General features: G+C 49.3%; 1 protein-coding gene across 1 annotated transcript in view; it reads right to left on the reverse strand.

The window, feature by feature from the left end:
* The window catches only part of LOC120394623 (butyrophilin subfamily 1 member A1-like), a 48,441-nt gene that overhangs the window by 21,612 nt on the left and 14,334 nt on the right, over nt 1–12,495 (reverse strand). The window contains exons 3-6 of the mRNA XM_039518861.1: nt 6,487–6,603; nt 2,434–2,466; nt 2,096–2,128; nt 1,975–2,007 (exon numbers count right to left, since the gene is read on the reverse strand). Of these exons, the coding sequence (XP_039374795.1) occupies nt 1,975–2,007; nt 2,096–2,128; nt 2,434–2,466; nt 6,487–6,603 (216 nt within the window). The remainder of the gene's footprint in view (nt 1–1,974; nt 2,008–2,095; nt 2,129–2,433; nt 2,467–6,486; nt 6,604–12,495) is intronic.

A 12,495-nucleotide genomic window follows, 5' to 3' on the forward strand; every position in this document is an offset into this window, starting at 1 on the left:
TTTTTAAGGTCAGGCTTGACAAAGCCCTGGCTGGGATGATTTAGCTGGGTTTGGTCCTGCTTTGAGCAAGGGGTTGGACTAGATGACCTCCTGAGGTCCCTTCCAACCCTGAGATTCTATGATTCTATGATTCTGGAGCCAGATTAGGCACCTCTGTGTGTCTGTGAGACAGAGTAAAGTGTGGGCCACGATCCACACAAGATGGCCGAAAGGCAGAGGGGTGTTATAGAGTGATTCTGAGTTAATATTTAATTAAAGTGTAACAACTTGAACAAAAGAGACAGAGAGAGCCTCACATGAGAATGTCCCACAGCCCAGAGGTTAGAGGTAGAAGATCCTTGTTTAAATGCTTTCTCCTCATCTAGCAGAGATGGTGGACTTGAACCAGAGTCTCCTACAGCCCAGGTGGGTACTCTAACCCCTGGGCTAAATGTTACATGGGCAGCTCGTTGCCTCTCCATCTCCCACCTCATTCTATGTGCTGCTGGATGGCCTCTGAGCACATCTACTGAATCAGGCCCCACGAGTGAGCTAGATGTTCCTCCCCTCAGTTTATGTGTCTCCAAGGGCATAGGTGCCCAGATGTCTATAGCAAGGCAGCCGTGTGCTCCACGTGCCCAGAGGCAGAAACTTAGACACTGAGAGAACTTTTACACCAGAGATTCCCAGATAACAACTACATTAATGGAGTTAAAGCTGAGGGAACGTACTTATAACTTAAGGGTAAAACACATTAGAGGAGGAATGTTGTTATTATTCCCAAACCAAGTGTTATACACCCAAGAAATACAAATTATGGTTAAATTATAAAAGAAACCTATGGTCTAGAAATGCAGCTAAGGCACCTAAACAACCTTAACTCTGCCCTGTAGTAAGATCACGAGGGGGAAACTGAAAAGCATTGTTCCTTTAAAAATCAGTTTCATTTAATGTAGAAGCCCACACACTGCTCTGTGCTGATCAGACCTGTATGGTTATTGTCTGGAGTCACTGCAGAGTGGGGCTGAGGTTGTGGGTGTGCAAGGTCACTGAGGGTAAAATCCCTCCCCCCACATATCACATGGACACAGAAGGGCCAGAACACAGGGGGTTCCCAGGTGAGGGATCCTGTCAAACACTGGACAAGTCTCTCCGGGTTCATCTACGCTGCAAAAAACCTTGTGTCTGTGGGTCTGAGCCTGGGGTGACTGACTCGGGCTTGCAGCGCTCGCACTACAGGGCTGAAAATAGCAGCATAGAAGTTTCTGCTTGGGCTGGCACCTGGGAACGGCTACACTGCTAGATTTAGCCTTGCAGCACAAGCCCCAGGCAGTTGACCCAGACTCTGAGACTCGCAGCCACAGGTGGTTTTTTGCACTGTACATGTACCCACAGTCTCCAGCAATGAGACTGACCGAGCTGGGCTGGTGTATTCAGGGCCCTGGGCTCAAGGTGCCATTTCTGTAATTCCCATGGGGTTTATTAGGACAAATAGGCCCTTCACCCTTCAGAGCCTCTTTGTGTCAGTGTGAGCAGCCCTGAGCTGACTGCTTGGGCTCTGGTGCCAATACGAAGACTTTCCTTGTCACTCATTCAAACAGGCTGTAACTCCTCTTGCTAACATTGAGCTCAAGGTGTTAAACACTGACTGCTCTGGCAGTAAATGTGGCTTTCAATTGAGTTAAGTTGGCTCGACTGAGCTGACTTGACTGACTTGACATGAAATCTTCAACGCATCCCATTGGTCCCAGACACTGACCTTTCTGCCTCTTCATCTCAGCTTGCAGGGTCTCTAGGGGGGGAAAAAGGCAAGAGGTGAGATTTCACTGTCGTGTTTATAACAGTAACACCACTATGTAACTGGTCCAGATACTGACCTTTCTGCTTCTTCATCTCAGATCGCAGGGTCTCTAGAGGGAGAAAAGAAGAAGAGGTGAGATTTCACTGTCATGTTTATAATGGTAACCCCATGATGTAACTGGTCCAGACACTGACCTTTCTGTCTCTCCATCTCAGATCGCAAAGTCTCTAGAGGGAGAAAAGAGCGAGAGGTGAGATTTCACCCTGTCAAGTTTATAGGGATAATGTTAATTTTGTAACTGGCCCAGACACTGACCTTTCTCTTGTTCCCGTTCAGACAGCAGGGTCTCTAGAGAGAGAACAGGGTGAGAGGTGATGCATCAATTCATAGATTCTAAGGCCAGGAGGGCCCATTGTGATCACCTGGTCTGACCCCTGTATAACACAACCCCGGGGGCTTCCCCACAATAATTTCTAGAGAGGATCTTTTAGAAAAACATCTAATCTTGATTTACAAACTGCCAGTGCTGAAGAATCCACCACAGCCCTTGGGAAATTGTTCCAATCATTAATTAATAATGGTGAGATTTCACCCTAATTTATTTATGGGGATAACTCTACTGCCAGCTAGTGTGATGGGATCCAAACACTGACCTTTCTCGCTCTCCATCTCAGATCGCAGAGTCTCTAGAAGGAGAAAAGGGCAAGAGGTGCGATTTCACCATTGTGTTTATGGTGCAGTTCCTGCTGTTAATATAATTGTGCTGTAACTATGAAAGTGAGGCAGACAGACTGACAAACAGGACACACAGACAGATCTGTCTCATCATCCCTGCACTCAGCATCCCTGCTGCCTCAGCCCCACTGACCATCACCTCTAGGGGCTGCTCTAAGTGTTTCCCCCAGGAGCCATCCCCACTTCCTGGGACCCATCACACTCCTGTCTGATCTGGCTGTTGCGGGGGGAGGGGGAGAAGAGGGTCTCTTTTTATCCAGTTCCCTGTCTGCTCTCATCTGTGCCTATCCTCTGAAAAGCCCTAGCTCTCCCCAGTTCCTGGCAGTGGGGCTGAGGGAGGGAAGTGAAGGATGGGAATGGGTCATTGACCTGAGCTGGGTAAGGGACAGAGTCTGATTGACTCCATCATAGGTCAACTCCTGGCCATGTATCACTCGGGCCATGTCTGTTCCCTGATCATAGTGATATCTGGAAACAGCTCCTTCTAGGGCTTGAGTAGATGAGGAGCCCCAGCTAAGAATAGGGTGAAGGGGTGTGTCTTTAGCTGGATGCTGGGATACCATGGGCCAGGAAGGGGTGTGTGGATGGGCCCCAACAGGCATGGTCTCCAAGATTTGCTCTTTCCTATTTAGAGCTCATCCACTTAGTACATTAGCCCTGGGGTACTAACACTGCAGGAGATACCATCATGTCTGTCAGTCACTGCTGAGAGCAGCCTGAGTGAGACCATCTTGTGACTCAGTGTGAGCAGCATCTCAGAACAGCCGTGCAAGTCCTGAGTGTGTTTGTGTTATTACAGCATTCTAGCCACAGCTCACCAGTGCAGCTGGTGCGGAGAATTCTCTGACAGGCCCAGGGAACCACACAGTGACAGTTAATTGTTCTGGTTTTTTTAGTGCTTGGAAATGAGCCCAACAGAGCCTTCTCTGGACACATAGACAAATTTTACATATGCCTGAAAATGGGTGAATCCCTGTGTGATGGGGTGTATAAACCCTGCACTGGTCCAACAAAGGCTGTACACAGCTTATGGGTGCAAGAGGCCATGCTTCCTCGCCCCTCTTGGATACGCTCCAACTTGATGCTGGATATACAAGGGAGCAGTTCAGCTCAGTCTGGGCTGACAGGGGAAGAGAACATATGCATGTTCTGAGCTCCTGCCAGGAAGCTGCTAGAGTTGCAACTGAACACACTGAGTCCACAGCACGACCCTGGTAACAGAGGGCTGCTGTTGGTGGAGGAAATGCCATCACTGGAATCACGGGTGGGAAGCAGCCCAGGAAGATTATTTATTGAGGTTGGAACCTGAATCTGAAACCAGGGTTATGGATTTAAAAGGCCCTGGGTTGGGACCCAGTGGAGCAGGATGGGTCTGAGTCCCCCCTACCCTTTCCTGCACCTACCACTGGGTGCAGGGGCCACCCCCAGGATTGGGTGCTTCTGCCTGAGATGGCGACTATTGGGCATTGCTACTGGAGGCTAGAGCCACTGGTGTTAAAGCCCCGGATTGACTGACTTTTGCTGCTAGGCCTCACTGCCCTGAAGATAGCGGCAGCTGTATTGATTCTGGCCATGGGGCCTCACTGCCTTGAGGGCAAGGGCAACCCCATAGATTCTGGTCACAGGTCCTCTCTGCCCTCCACACCCACCCTGCCTAGGTGCTCAGCATGATGGGATTGCTTTGCCCAAATGATCACTTTTGGCTGATGTGGGATCCCCCATCTCCTTGTTATTGGAGCAAGAGTAATAAAGGGTTATTATCCTTGGTGTGTGAATCAAGGGCAGCAGAACTGTACTTGGCATAACTGATTGAAGGACTCACCCTCAATGAAATGACACTCGCTAGGCAGGGGACATGGGCTTGCTTCAAAGCATAAAGATGCTGGCCAGCTAGCCATTTATTTGATCCTTTAGCTCTGCTGTGTAATAGCAAAATTAATTTTGATTCAATTGAGAGTTTTGTTATATACCCCAGAGCTGAAATCACTGATATCTAGGTCTAACAGTTAGACCTGCTTTAGGACAGTGTCTTTGATGTAAGAGACTTCCTAGTGTGCACCAGTCAGTGAGGATCCCACATTCTAACAGCTGAAATCATGAGAGCTGTGCTAAGCCAGGGGGGACCTGAAAACATCCTGGTGGATTGGGGTAGCAATTGGCTAGCAGGGTGGCCAGGGAAGAGAAGCAGAGGGGCAGTTGTCTGTCAACAAAGAGTAGAAAGCAATTGCTTGGGCAGCAGAGCTACTAATGTGCCTGCTCATCCCCTCTCTTTCCCTGGTGTGAGGGGAACTCTGCAGATGCACCTCTGGACTCTGGGTCTGCACTGACACAGAACAACAACTGTGAGTGGGGTGCAGAGAAGGGATGGGAATGTTAAAGGGACATTTGGTTGCTGGACTTAAGAATGTGAGGGGAAAGGACACTGCCTGAGTTTTTGGCTCATTGTTTATGTTTATGAACCCTGTTTGTGGTGTTTTCTCAAATTAATGCTGGACTATTTCCCTCCTTTTATTAAAAGTGTATTTATGCACTGAGACTTTGTGCTTGCAAGAGGGAAAGTACTGCCTCTTAGAGACACCCAGAGGGTGGTATATAATTGTCCCAGGTTACTCAGTGGGGGCTCAAACTGGTTTTGTGTTGCATTGATGAAGAGAAATCCCTAGATATTGCACCTGGCCCTTCTTGCTGCCAGTTCCAACAGACAGAAGGTTTACAGGTGACAGTTCTAAAGGTGCAACAGCCAGTTCCAGCTTTCACAAGTACAAAGCACAGCTCCTCTCTGCTTCTCTGAATTATCTGCTTCCATCCCCACTGGGAAATCAGTGTAACAGATATTTCCCCTTCCCAATTCTTCAGATACTTGTAAATTCCCACACAGAACTTCAGGCAAGAAAACCCTGGCTGGGACTTTCACAGATGTCTTGCAGGGTTGCACACTTGGTGCCCATTAATTAAAACCAAAATTGAGTATTCAGATCCCTTAGGCAGCTTTGAAAACCCCAGCATTGCTAGAAAAGCCCAGATCACTGGCGGCCAATTTCTGCCCCTTGTGATCAGAGGCAAACCTACAGTTGAGAACTTGTTCTACAATAGACAGTTTATTGCCCTGTCCCTGTAACAGAATCCCAGGGCCTGTTTACACCTACAGCACTGCAGCTGCACCAGTGCAGATGTGCTGCTGGAGCGCTTAGTGGAGATGTTACCTATGCTGACAGGAGAGCCTCTCCCATTGGGGTAGGTACTTCACCTCCCTGAGAGCTAGATCGGGATCACTGAGTTGCTCACAGGTGAGGATTTCCCACACCCCTGAGTGAGGGATGTAGTTCTACCAACAAAAGTGTGCAGTGTAGATCCACCCTCAGGCTGAGCACAGCAAGTTTCAGCGCAATAACTTGCCAGTGTAGACAGGCTCCCAGCACCTCATGGAGTGGATTTCCTAGAGTGCATGTAGAGCTCTCTCTAAGTGCTGGCCCATGACCACACTGTAGATAAGATAATTGCTAACCTCTCCATTATCACTACTTTCCCATTTGCAGCTCCTACTCATCTAGATGGGGAGAGGGAGGGGAAGGGGAAGGGGCATGCACAGACTTGGGGGGCAGAACTGGCACTGAAGAAATCCCCTCTCCCCTCCTACTTTATATTAGTTTTTTCTTGCCAAACTACAAATGTCAGGGCTCCAAGCCCAGCTCACCGAGCCCCATCCGGATGTTTCAGTGTAAGGAGGGCTGATCCCCGTGGAATGGTTCAGAATCCCATTCGACTGGAATCCTTTAGTGAGCATTGAAGGGGTGAAGCCATTTGACACCTCTCAGCTTCAATGTAAAGTCATTGTTCACCCTTCTCCCACTGCCCATTGCCTGAAACTCTTCTGAACATGGAATCAAAGCCCTTTAATCCCAGTATCTTTACTTTTGTTTTTCATTTTTATCTCTCCTCCACCCCAAATTCCTGCCCCCCAATTATTTCACCTGTTGCTCTGTGTCGCCTCCAGAAGCAGTAACCGGCCAGGGCCATGAGAACAGCCAGGAGAGCCAGGATCACCCAGAGAGCCACTTTTGGGGGATTGACCCTTGGGAAAAATGGCTCTGCAAGAGAAAGTGGAGCAAACACGTACAGAATGAAGGCAGGACGCTGTGACAGTGGTGAGACTGTGACTAGTTAAAAGACTCTCACAGGGAAATACACTTTGAGATATGGCTCCTTTGTGCTTTATTATTGAGTCAATGAAAGTCCAGGCTTCATTCTTCTTACCGATCATGGTTCATTAATGAGAAGGGGCATGTTGGAGGTAGGGACAGGATGGAGCTCAGCTGTGTTACATCAATCCCCCACTGGCATAAATTCAGGTATTCCTTAGGCTGCTCTAACTGATCCCCAAGCTGCAGACAGTGCAGACTGGCCCTGAGAATCAGAGAGTTGTGACCAGCTCCCTGACACCCCCAACTCCCCTGTGCTCAGAGGGGCTCAGCCACATGAGAGAGTCTGGCCCAAAATCTGTTAATGCAGGATTTTAATACAAACAAAACTTGAGCCTGGAGAGTCAGATTAAAAATTCCTCCAGATTCCTCTTCCCTGGACCCTGAGGCGATGCTGACGACAGGGTCCTTGCTATGTGGTTAGTGTGGTGTTTTGAAAACTGTGTAGAAATCACAAATTGTCACTCTGAATCCTGAGGGGTTTGCAGGCTAGGGGGCTCTGTAAGGAGCATGCAGTGTGGGGCCTCTGCAGTCACTCTGCACAGAGCCAGGTGGGCTGTGTTCTGCCTCCCTGCCTCAGGGAGCAGCCTGCTTTGTCTCTCTCTGTATTTGGCTGTTGTGTGTTAGAGTTCTGGATTCTTGGGAATAAAGCAGTGTTACATTGCACCCTTCCAGGAAGAGTATTTGTTTTGTTTCTAACTCTCTGTTGGTATGCTGTGAACACAACAATCATGTGATACCGGTCATAGCATATGCTTATCAGCAGTGCAGCACTATGAGATCTCAGATGAATAGTGATTAACATATGCAACATTGTTATTATTATAGTGATGAACTACTCATTCTGTATTAACAAAGTTATTTGGCAGATAATAATACAGAAAATATATGAATCTTTTTTCTAAAAATTAAGATGCTTTTTAGCTAAAAGTTTGTTTCTGCATGTTTTGGGCCTGATTCTTTAGTGTTAGCACTGCCAAAACTCTCATCAACCTGGTTATGCAGGGAAAGTAGGATCTGTACCACTGTGTGACTGTGAAATAAAAAACCACAATGTACATTCATGGGCAACGCTGGCTGTGGAGCACTGTGTTTATGGCCTGTATTGTATTTAAACTATGCTACTTTGGGTGACAGCCACTGGTAACATTTCGGGTACAACAATGGAGAAGCCCAACAGGGCTGATGGCCCATCAATGAGGACAATGGACTGTGAAAAGTCTTGGCCTTCCTACGGATGCTCCATACTGCCACTGATAGACGCTGTGATGCTACAGAGTTAGGTGACCTGGTCACCCGATACTAACCTCCATTTTGGACTACTGAACTTTTCCACTGGGGGATGGGAAATCAAAAAAAGGATTCACACCTTATGGCAATCCTATATAAGGTGGGGATGGAAACAATCAAGGTTCTTGTCTCCTCTGCCTCCCCACCCAAAGAGAGACTGAAAAACATCTGGAAACAAGAACTGGAAGGGCCGGGGAAGGGAAGAACTGCTTGACCCAGGCAGGAAAGAGTTCTGGCCTGTGAAGTAATCTACCTAAGACCTACCTCTATCTAGGGTGAGAAATTGCTATATGAAACCAATTTCCTTAGTGAATCTATCTTAGTGTGTGTGCTTTGTTTTATTTTCTTAGTAGTCTGTTTGTTCTGTTTGCTACCTCTTTAACCTCTTAAAATCCATCTTTTGTAGTTAGTAATCATATTTCATGTTTATAATATAACCCAGTTTATATAATTTTAATGGGGGGGTGGTGAGTTGTGCGTATCTTCCTCCACACTAAGGCCTTGTCTACACTACAAGACTATTTCGAATCTACTTAAGTCGAATTTGTGGATTCGACCTTATGAAGTCGAATTTGTGTATCCACAGTAAATACACTAATTCGAATTTCTGAGTCCACATTAACAGGGCCGGCATCGACTTTCGAAGCGGTGCACTGTGGGAAGCTATCCCACAGTTCCCGCAGTCCCCGCTGCCCATTGGAATGCTGGGTAGAGCTCCCAATGCCTGCTGGGGGAAAAAATGTGTCGAGGGTGGTTTTGGGTAACTGTCGTCATCGAACCATCAATCACGCCCTCCCTCCATGAAAGCGCCGGCGGGAAATCTGTTCGCGCACTTTTCTGGTCGGTTACAGCGCGGACGCCACAGCACTGCGAGCATGGAGCCCGCTGCGATCATCGCTGCACTTATGGCCGTTGTCAACTCCTCGCACCTTATCGTCCACCTCTTCCACAGTCAGCTGCTGAGAAATCGGGCGAGGAGGCTCCGGCAGCGCGGTGAGGAGAGTGGCGCAGACCTCTCAGAAAGCAGGGTACGCCGCGCAGTGGAGATCATGGTGGCAATGGGTCAAGTTCATGGTGTGGAACGGCGATTCTGGGCCCGGGAAACAAGCACGGACTGGTGGGACCGCATAGTGCTGCAGGTCTGGGATGAAACAGAGTGGCTGCGAAACTTCAGGATGCGTAAGGGCACTTTCCTTGAACTCTGTGACTTGCTGGCCCCTGCCCTGAAGCGCCAGGACACACGGATGCGAGCAGCCCTGAGTGTGCAGAAGCGAGTGGCCATAGCCCTCTGGAAACTTGCAACGCCAGACAGCTACCGGTCAGTAGCGAACCACTTTGGTGTGGGCAAATCTACCGTGGGGGTTGCTGTGATTCAAGTAGCCCACGCAATCGTTGAGCAACTGCTCTCAAAGGTAGTGACTCTCGGAAACGTCCAGGTCATCATAGATGGCTTCGCCGCGATGGGATTCCCAAACTGCAGTGGGGCTATAGATGGGACTCACATCCCTATCCTGGCACCAGCCCACCAGGCCAGCCAGTATATTAACCGAAAGGGCTACTTTTCAATGGTGCTGCAAGCACTGGTGGACCATAGGGGACGTTTTACCAACATCTTCGTCGGGTGGGCGGGCAAGGTTCATGACGCGCGTGTGTTCAGGAACTCTGGTCTGTTTAGACGCCTCCAGGCAGGTACTTTCTTCCCGGACCACAAAATAACGGTTAGGGATGTGCAGATGCCTACAGTGATCCTCGGGGACCCAGCCTACCCGCTAATGCCCTGGCTCATGAAGCCCTATACAGGCGCCTTGGACAGTGAGAAGGAACTCTTCTACTACCGTCTGAGCAAGTGCAGAATGGTGGTGGAGTGTGCTTTCAGACCTCTCAAGGGGAGATGGCGAAGCTTACTGACTCGCTCTAATCTCAGCGAAACCAATATCCCCATTGTTATTGCAGCTTGCTGTGTGCTCCACAATCTCTGTGAGAGCAAGGGCGAGACCTTTTTGGCGGGATGGGAGGTTGAGGCAAATCGCCTGGCTGCTGTTTACGCTCAGCCAGACACCCGTGCCAAAAGAATATCCCAGCGGGAAGCGCTGTGTATCCGGGAGGCTTTGAAAGCAAGTTTCCTCGGAGAGCAGGGTAACCTATGACTCTCCACTTGATTTTAAGAGAAGCTGATCCTGGGCCTGTGTCTCTATGTGTTGAGTGAAATCTGCGGTTACATACCCCGTTCTCCAAGTTTCCCCCACTTCCAAAACATGTTTTAAAACAAATTAAACGGAACAGTTATTGTTAATAAATCTTTCTTTTACTTTGCATTTCTGTTCAGGGTTTGAAACATGGACGCATACTGTGCTGGGTACGGTGTGCACTGATGTACAGACCGCTTGTACAATACAGGACGGACAGCCTCCTGCTCCTACATAGGTCTCTGGGGTGGGGGACGGTTTCAAGTGGTTGTGCATGTAGGGGTGGGTTTGCAGGAAGGGGCGAGTGGTGCCGTCTTTGGATAGGGATTTGCATGCAGGCTCTGGGCTGTGGGTTTGGGCGTAGGAAGGGGTGAGGGGTGTGGGGGAAGGGTGAGTATCTGTCCGTGGATGAGGGCTCTTGTTGGGGCTCAGGGCAGCGGAGAGGATCGCGCCTACGGTGGAAGTGCATGGTAAGGGCAGCATGCCTTAACATTAGGGGGTGGCAGGCGCTAGGACCGTGGACAAGCGTACACATCACAGAATGACCCGGGGCAGCATACACCACACAGAGTGACCCTGGTGACTACTGACTGCAGTCTGTGTGTGCCCTGCAGTTGATCCTGCCCCCGATAGTCTGTACCCTGCTAATGTAGGCTATCCCGTGCAATTATAAATCCCCTGCCCCCCCCTACATACACAGTCTTCTGACACGAAAGACGTGATGGAAAGAGTGAACAACAGCCAACAGCTTTTATTAATCTACTACATAGTGGGGTGATGAAACTTGGATTTGGGACTGAGTGATCCTGTAAGGGAAGCGCTTCTACACAGTTATAGCATCAGAGGTGTGTGGTACATTAGCGCTCAGCTGTGGTGCAGTGACAGTTCTCACGGCCCCTATCGCCCCTCCGTCTTGTAATTTTCGGTGAGGGGGGGACAGGACTTCTTGGCGTTGGAGGGTGGTTGCAGATACAGTGCAGGGGGGCTCTCTCCTCCTGCCTGCGGTCCTGCAGAACATCAACAAGGCGCCGGAGCGTGTCCGTTTGCTCCCTCATTAGCCCAAGCAGCGTTTGAGTCGCCTGCTGGTCTTCCTGCCGCCACCTGTCCTCCCGTTCGCTGTGTGAGTGCTGCTGCTGAGAGAGGGTCTCCCTCCACTGGCTCTGCTGGGCCGCCTTGGCTCTGGAGCAGGCCATCAGTTCCGCGAACATCTCGTCCCGAGTCTTTTTCTTTCGCCGCCTAATCTGAGCCAGCCTCTGCGAGGGGGATGCCGGGGCAGTCTGGGAAAGAGCAGAAGCTGTGTGATGGGAAACAGTAAGTGATTTCCTTGAACAGATACATGTTTGTGAACAGTGAACACAGTGTAGTCAGTTTCTCTGAACAAGACCATACAGGGCACCAAGTTCCACGAGATCTCAGGACAAGTTCGAGATTTCGGAATACGTTCTCATTGGCGGCGCCATTGCACAGGAGAGCGGACAAGTGGGGAGAGACAGCTGAATCTGTCTTGCAGACAGTCCTGGTAAGCCTTAAAGTAGATAATGCTTATCAGTTAGTGGATAGCTGTGCTCTCCTGCTAAAGGCAATCTGGAAAGCAGAAAGGCTGAGTCTTTTCCAGCCCTTCCCGCTAGTGCACGGGAAAGATCAATGTATGCTTGTTCTCTGTGGCCTCCAGCACGTGGCTGTTAAGCGAGGGTCGTTGTTATGCAACCTAATTTTAAACCATTAACAATAGTAACAATACACTAATTGCCCTACTTAGATGCAGCCTGTCCAGAACGACATCACCCTGAGGCGGGTCACTCGGAGTCAGAGAGAGCGGATGCTAAGGGAAGCCCTGCACAGACCAGGACCATATGCAGCAATGCTGGTGGAGGCGATGATTCCTCTCTACATTAGGATGTCCTGGCGCGGAAGAGTGTGCTTCCACGGAACACCCAATAAGGCACCTCTCCCCAGGAACCTCCTGCAGAGGCTTTTCGAGCAGCTCTCTGAGAGCTTTGTTGAACTGTCCCAAGAGGATTATTGTTCAATCCCTATATGTGTGGACCTACTATTTATATAGTTTGACATTTAAATTTTTTTATATAGTATTTCTATTTTTTCTATACCTGTTTTTAAAAAAAATAAATGTTTCCATGTTTATAGCACTTACCGCCTGATCCTTCCCCTGATTCTGAGTCCGGGTTAACGGGCGGGGACGGTTGGTAGGGGATCTCTGTGAGGGTGATGAAGAGATCCTGGCTGTCAGGGCAAGCGGTATTGTGTTCGCTGTCGCCTGCGCCGTCCTCCACAAACCCTTCCTCAT

The sequence above is a fragment of the Mauremys reevesii genome, unplaced genomic scaffold (assembly GCF_016161935.1).
Source record: "Mauremys reevesii isolate NIE-2019 unplaced genomic scaffold, ASM1616193v1 Contig7, whole genome shotgun sequence".
Lineage (NCBI taxonomy): Eukaryota > Metazoa > Chordata > Testudines > Geoemydidae > Mauremys > Mauremys reevesii.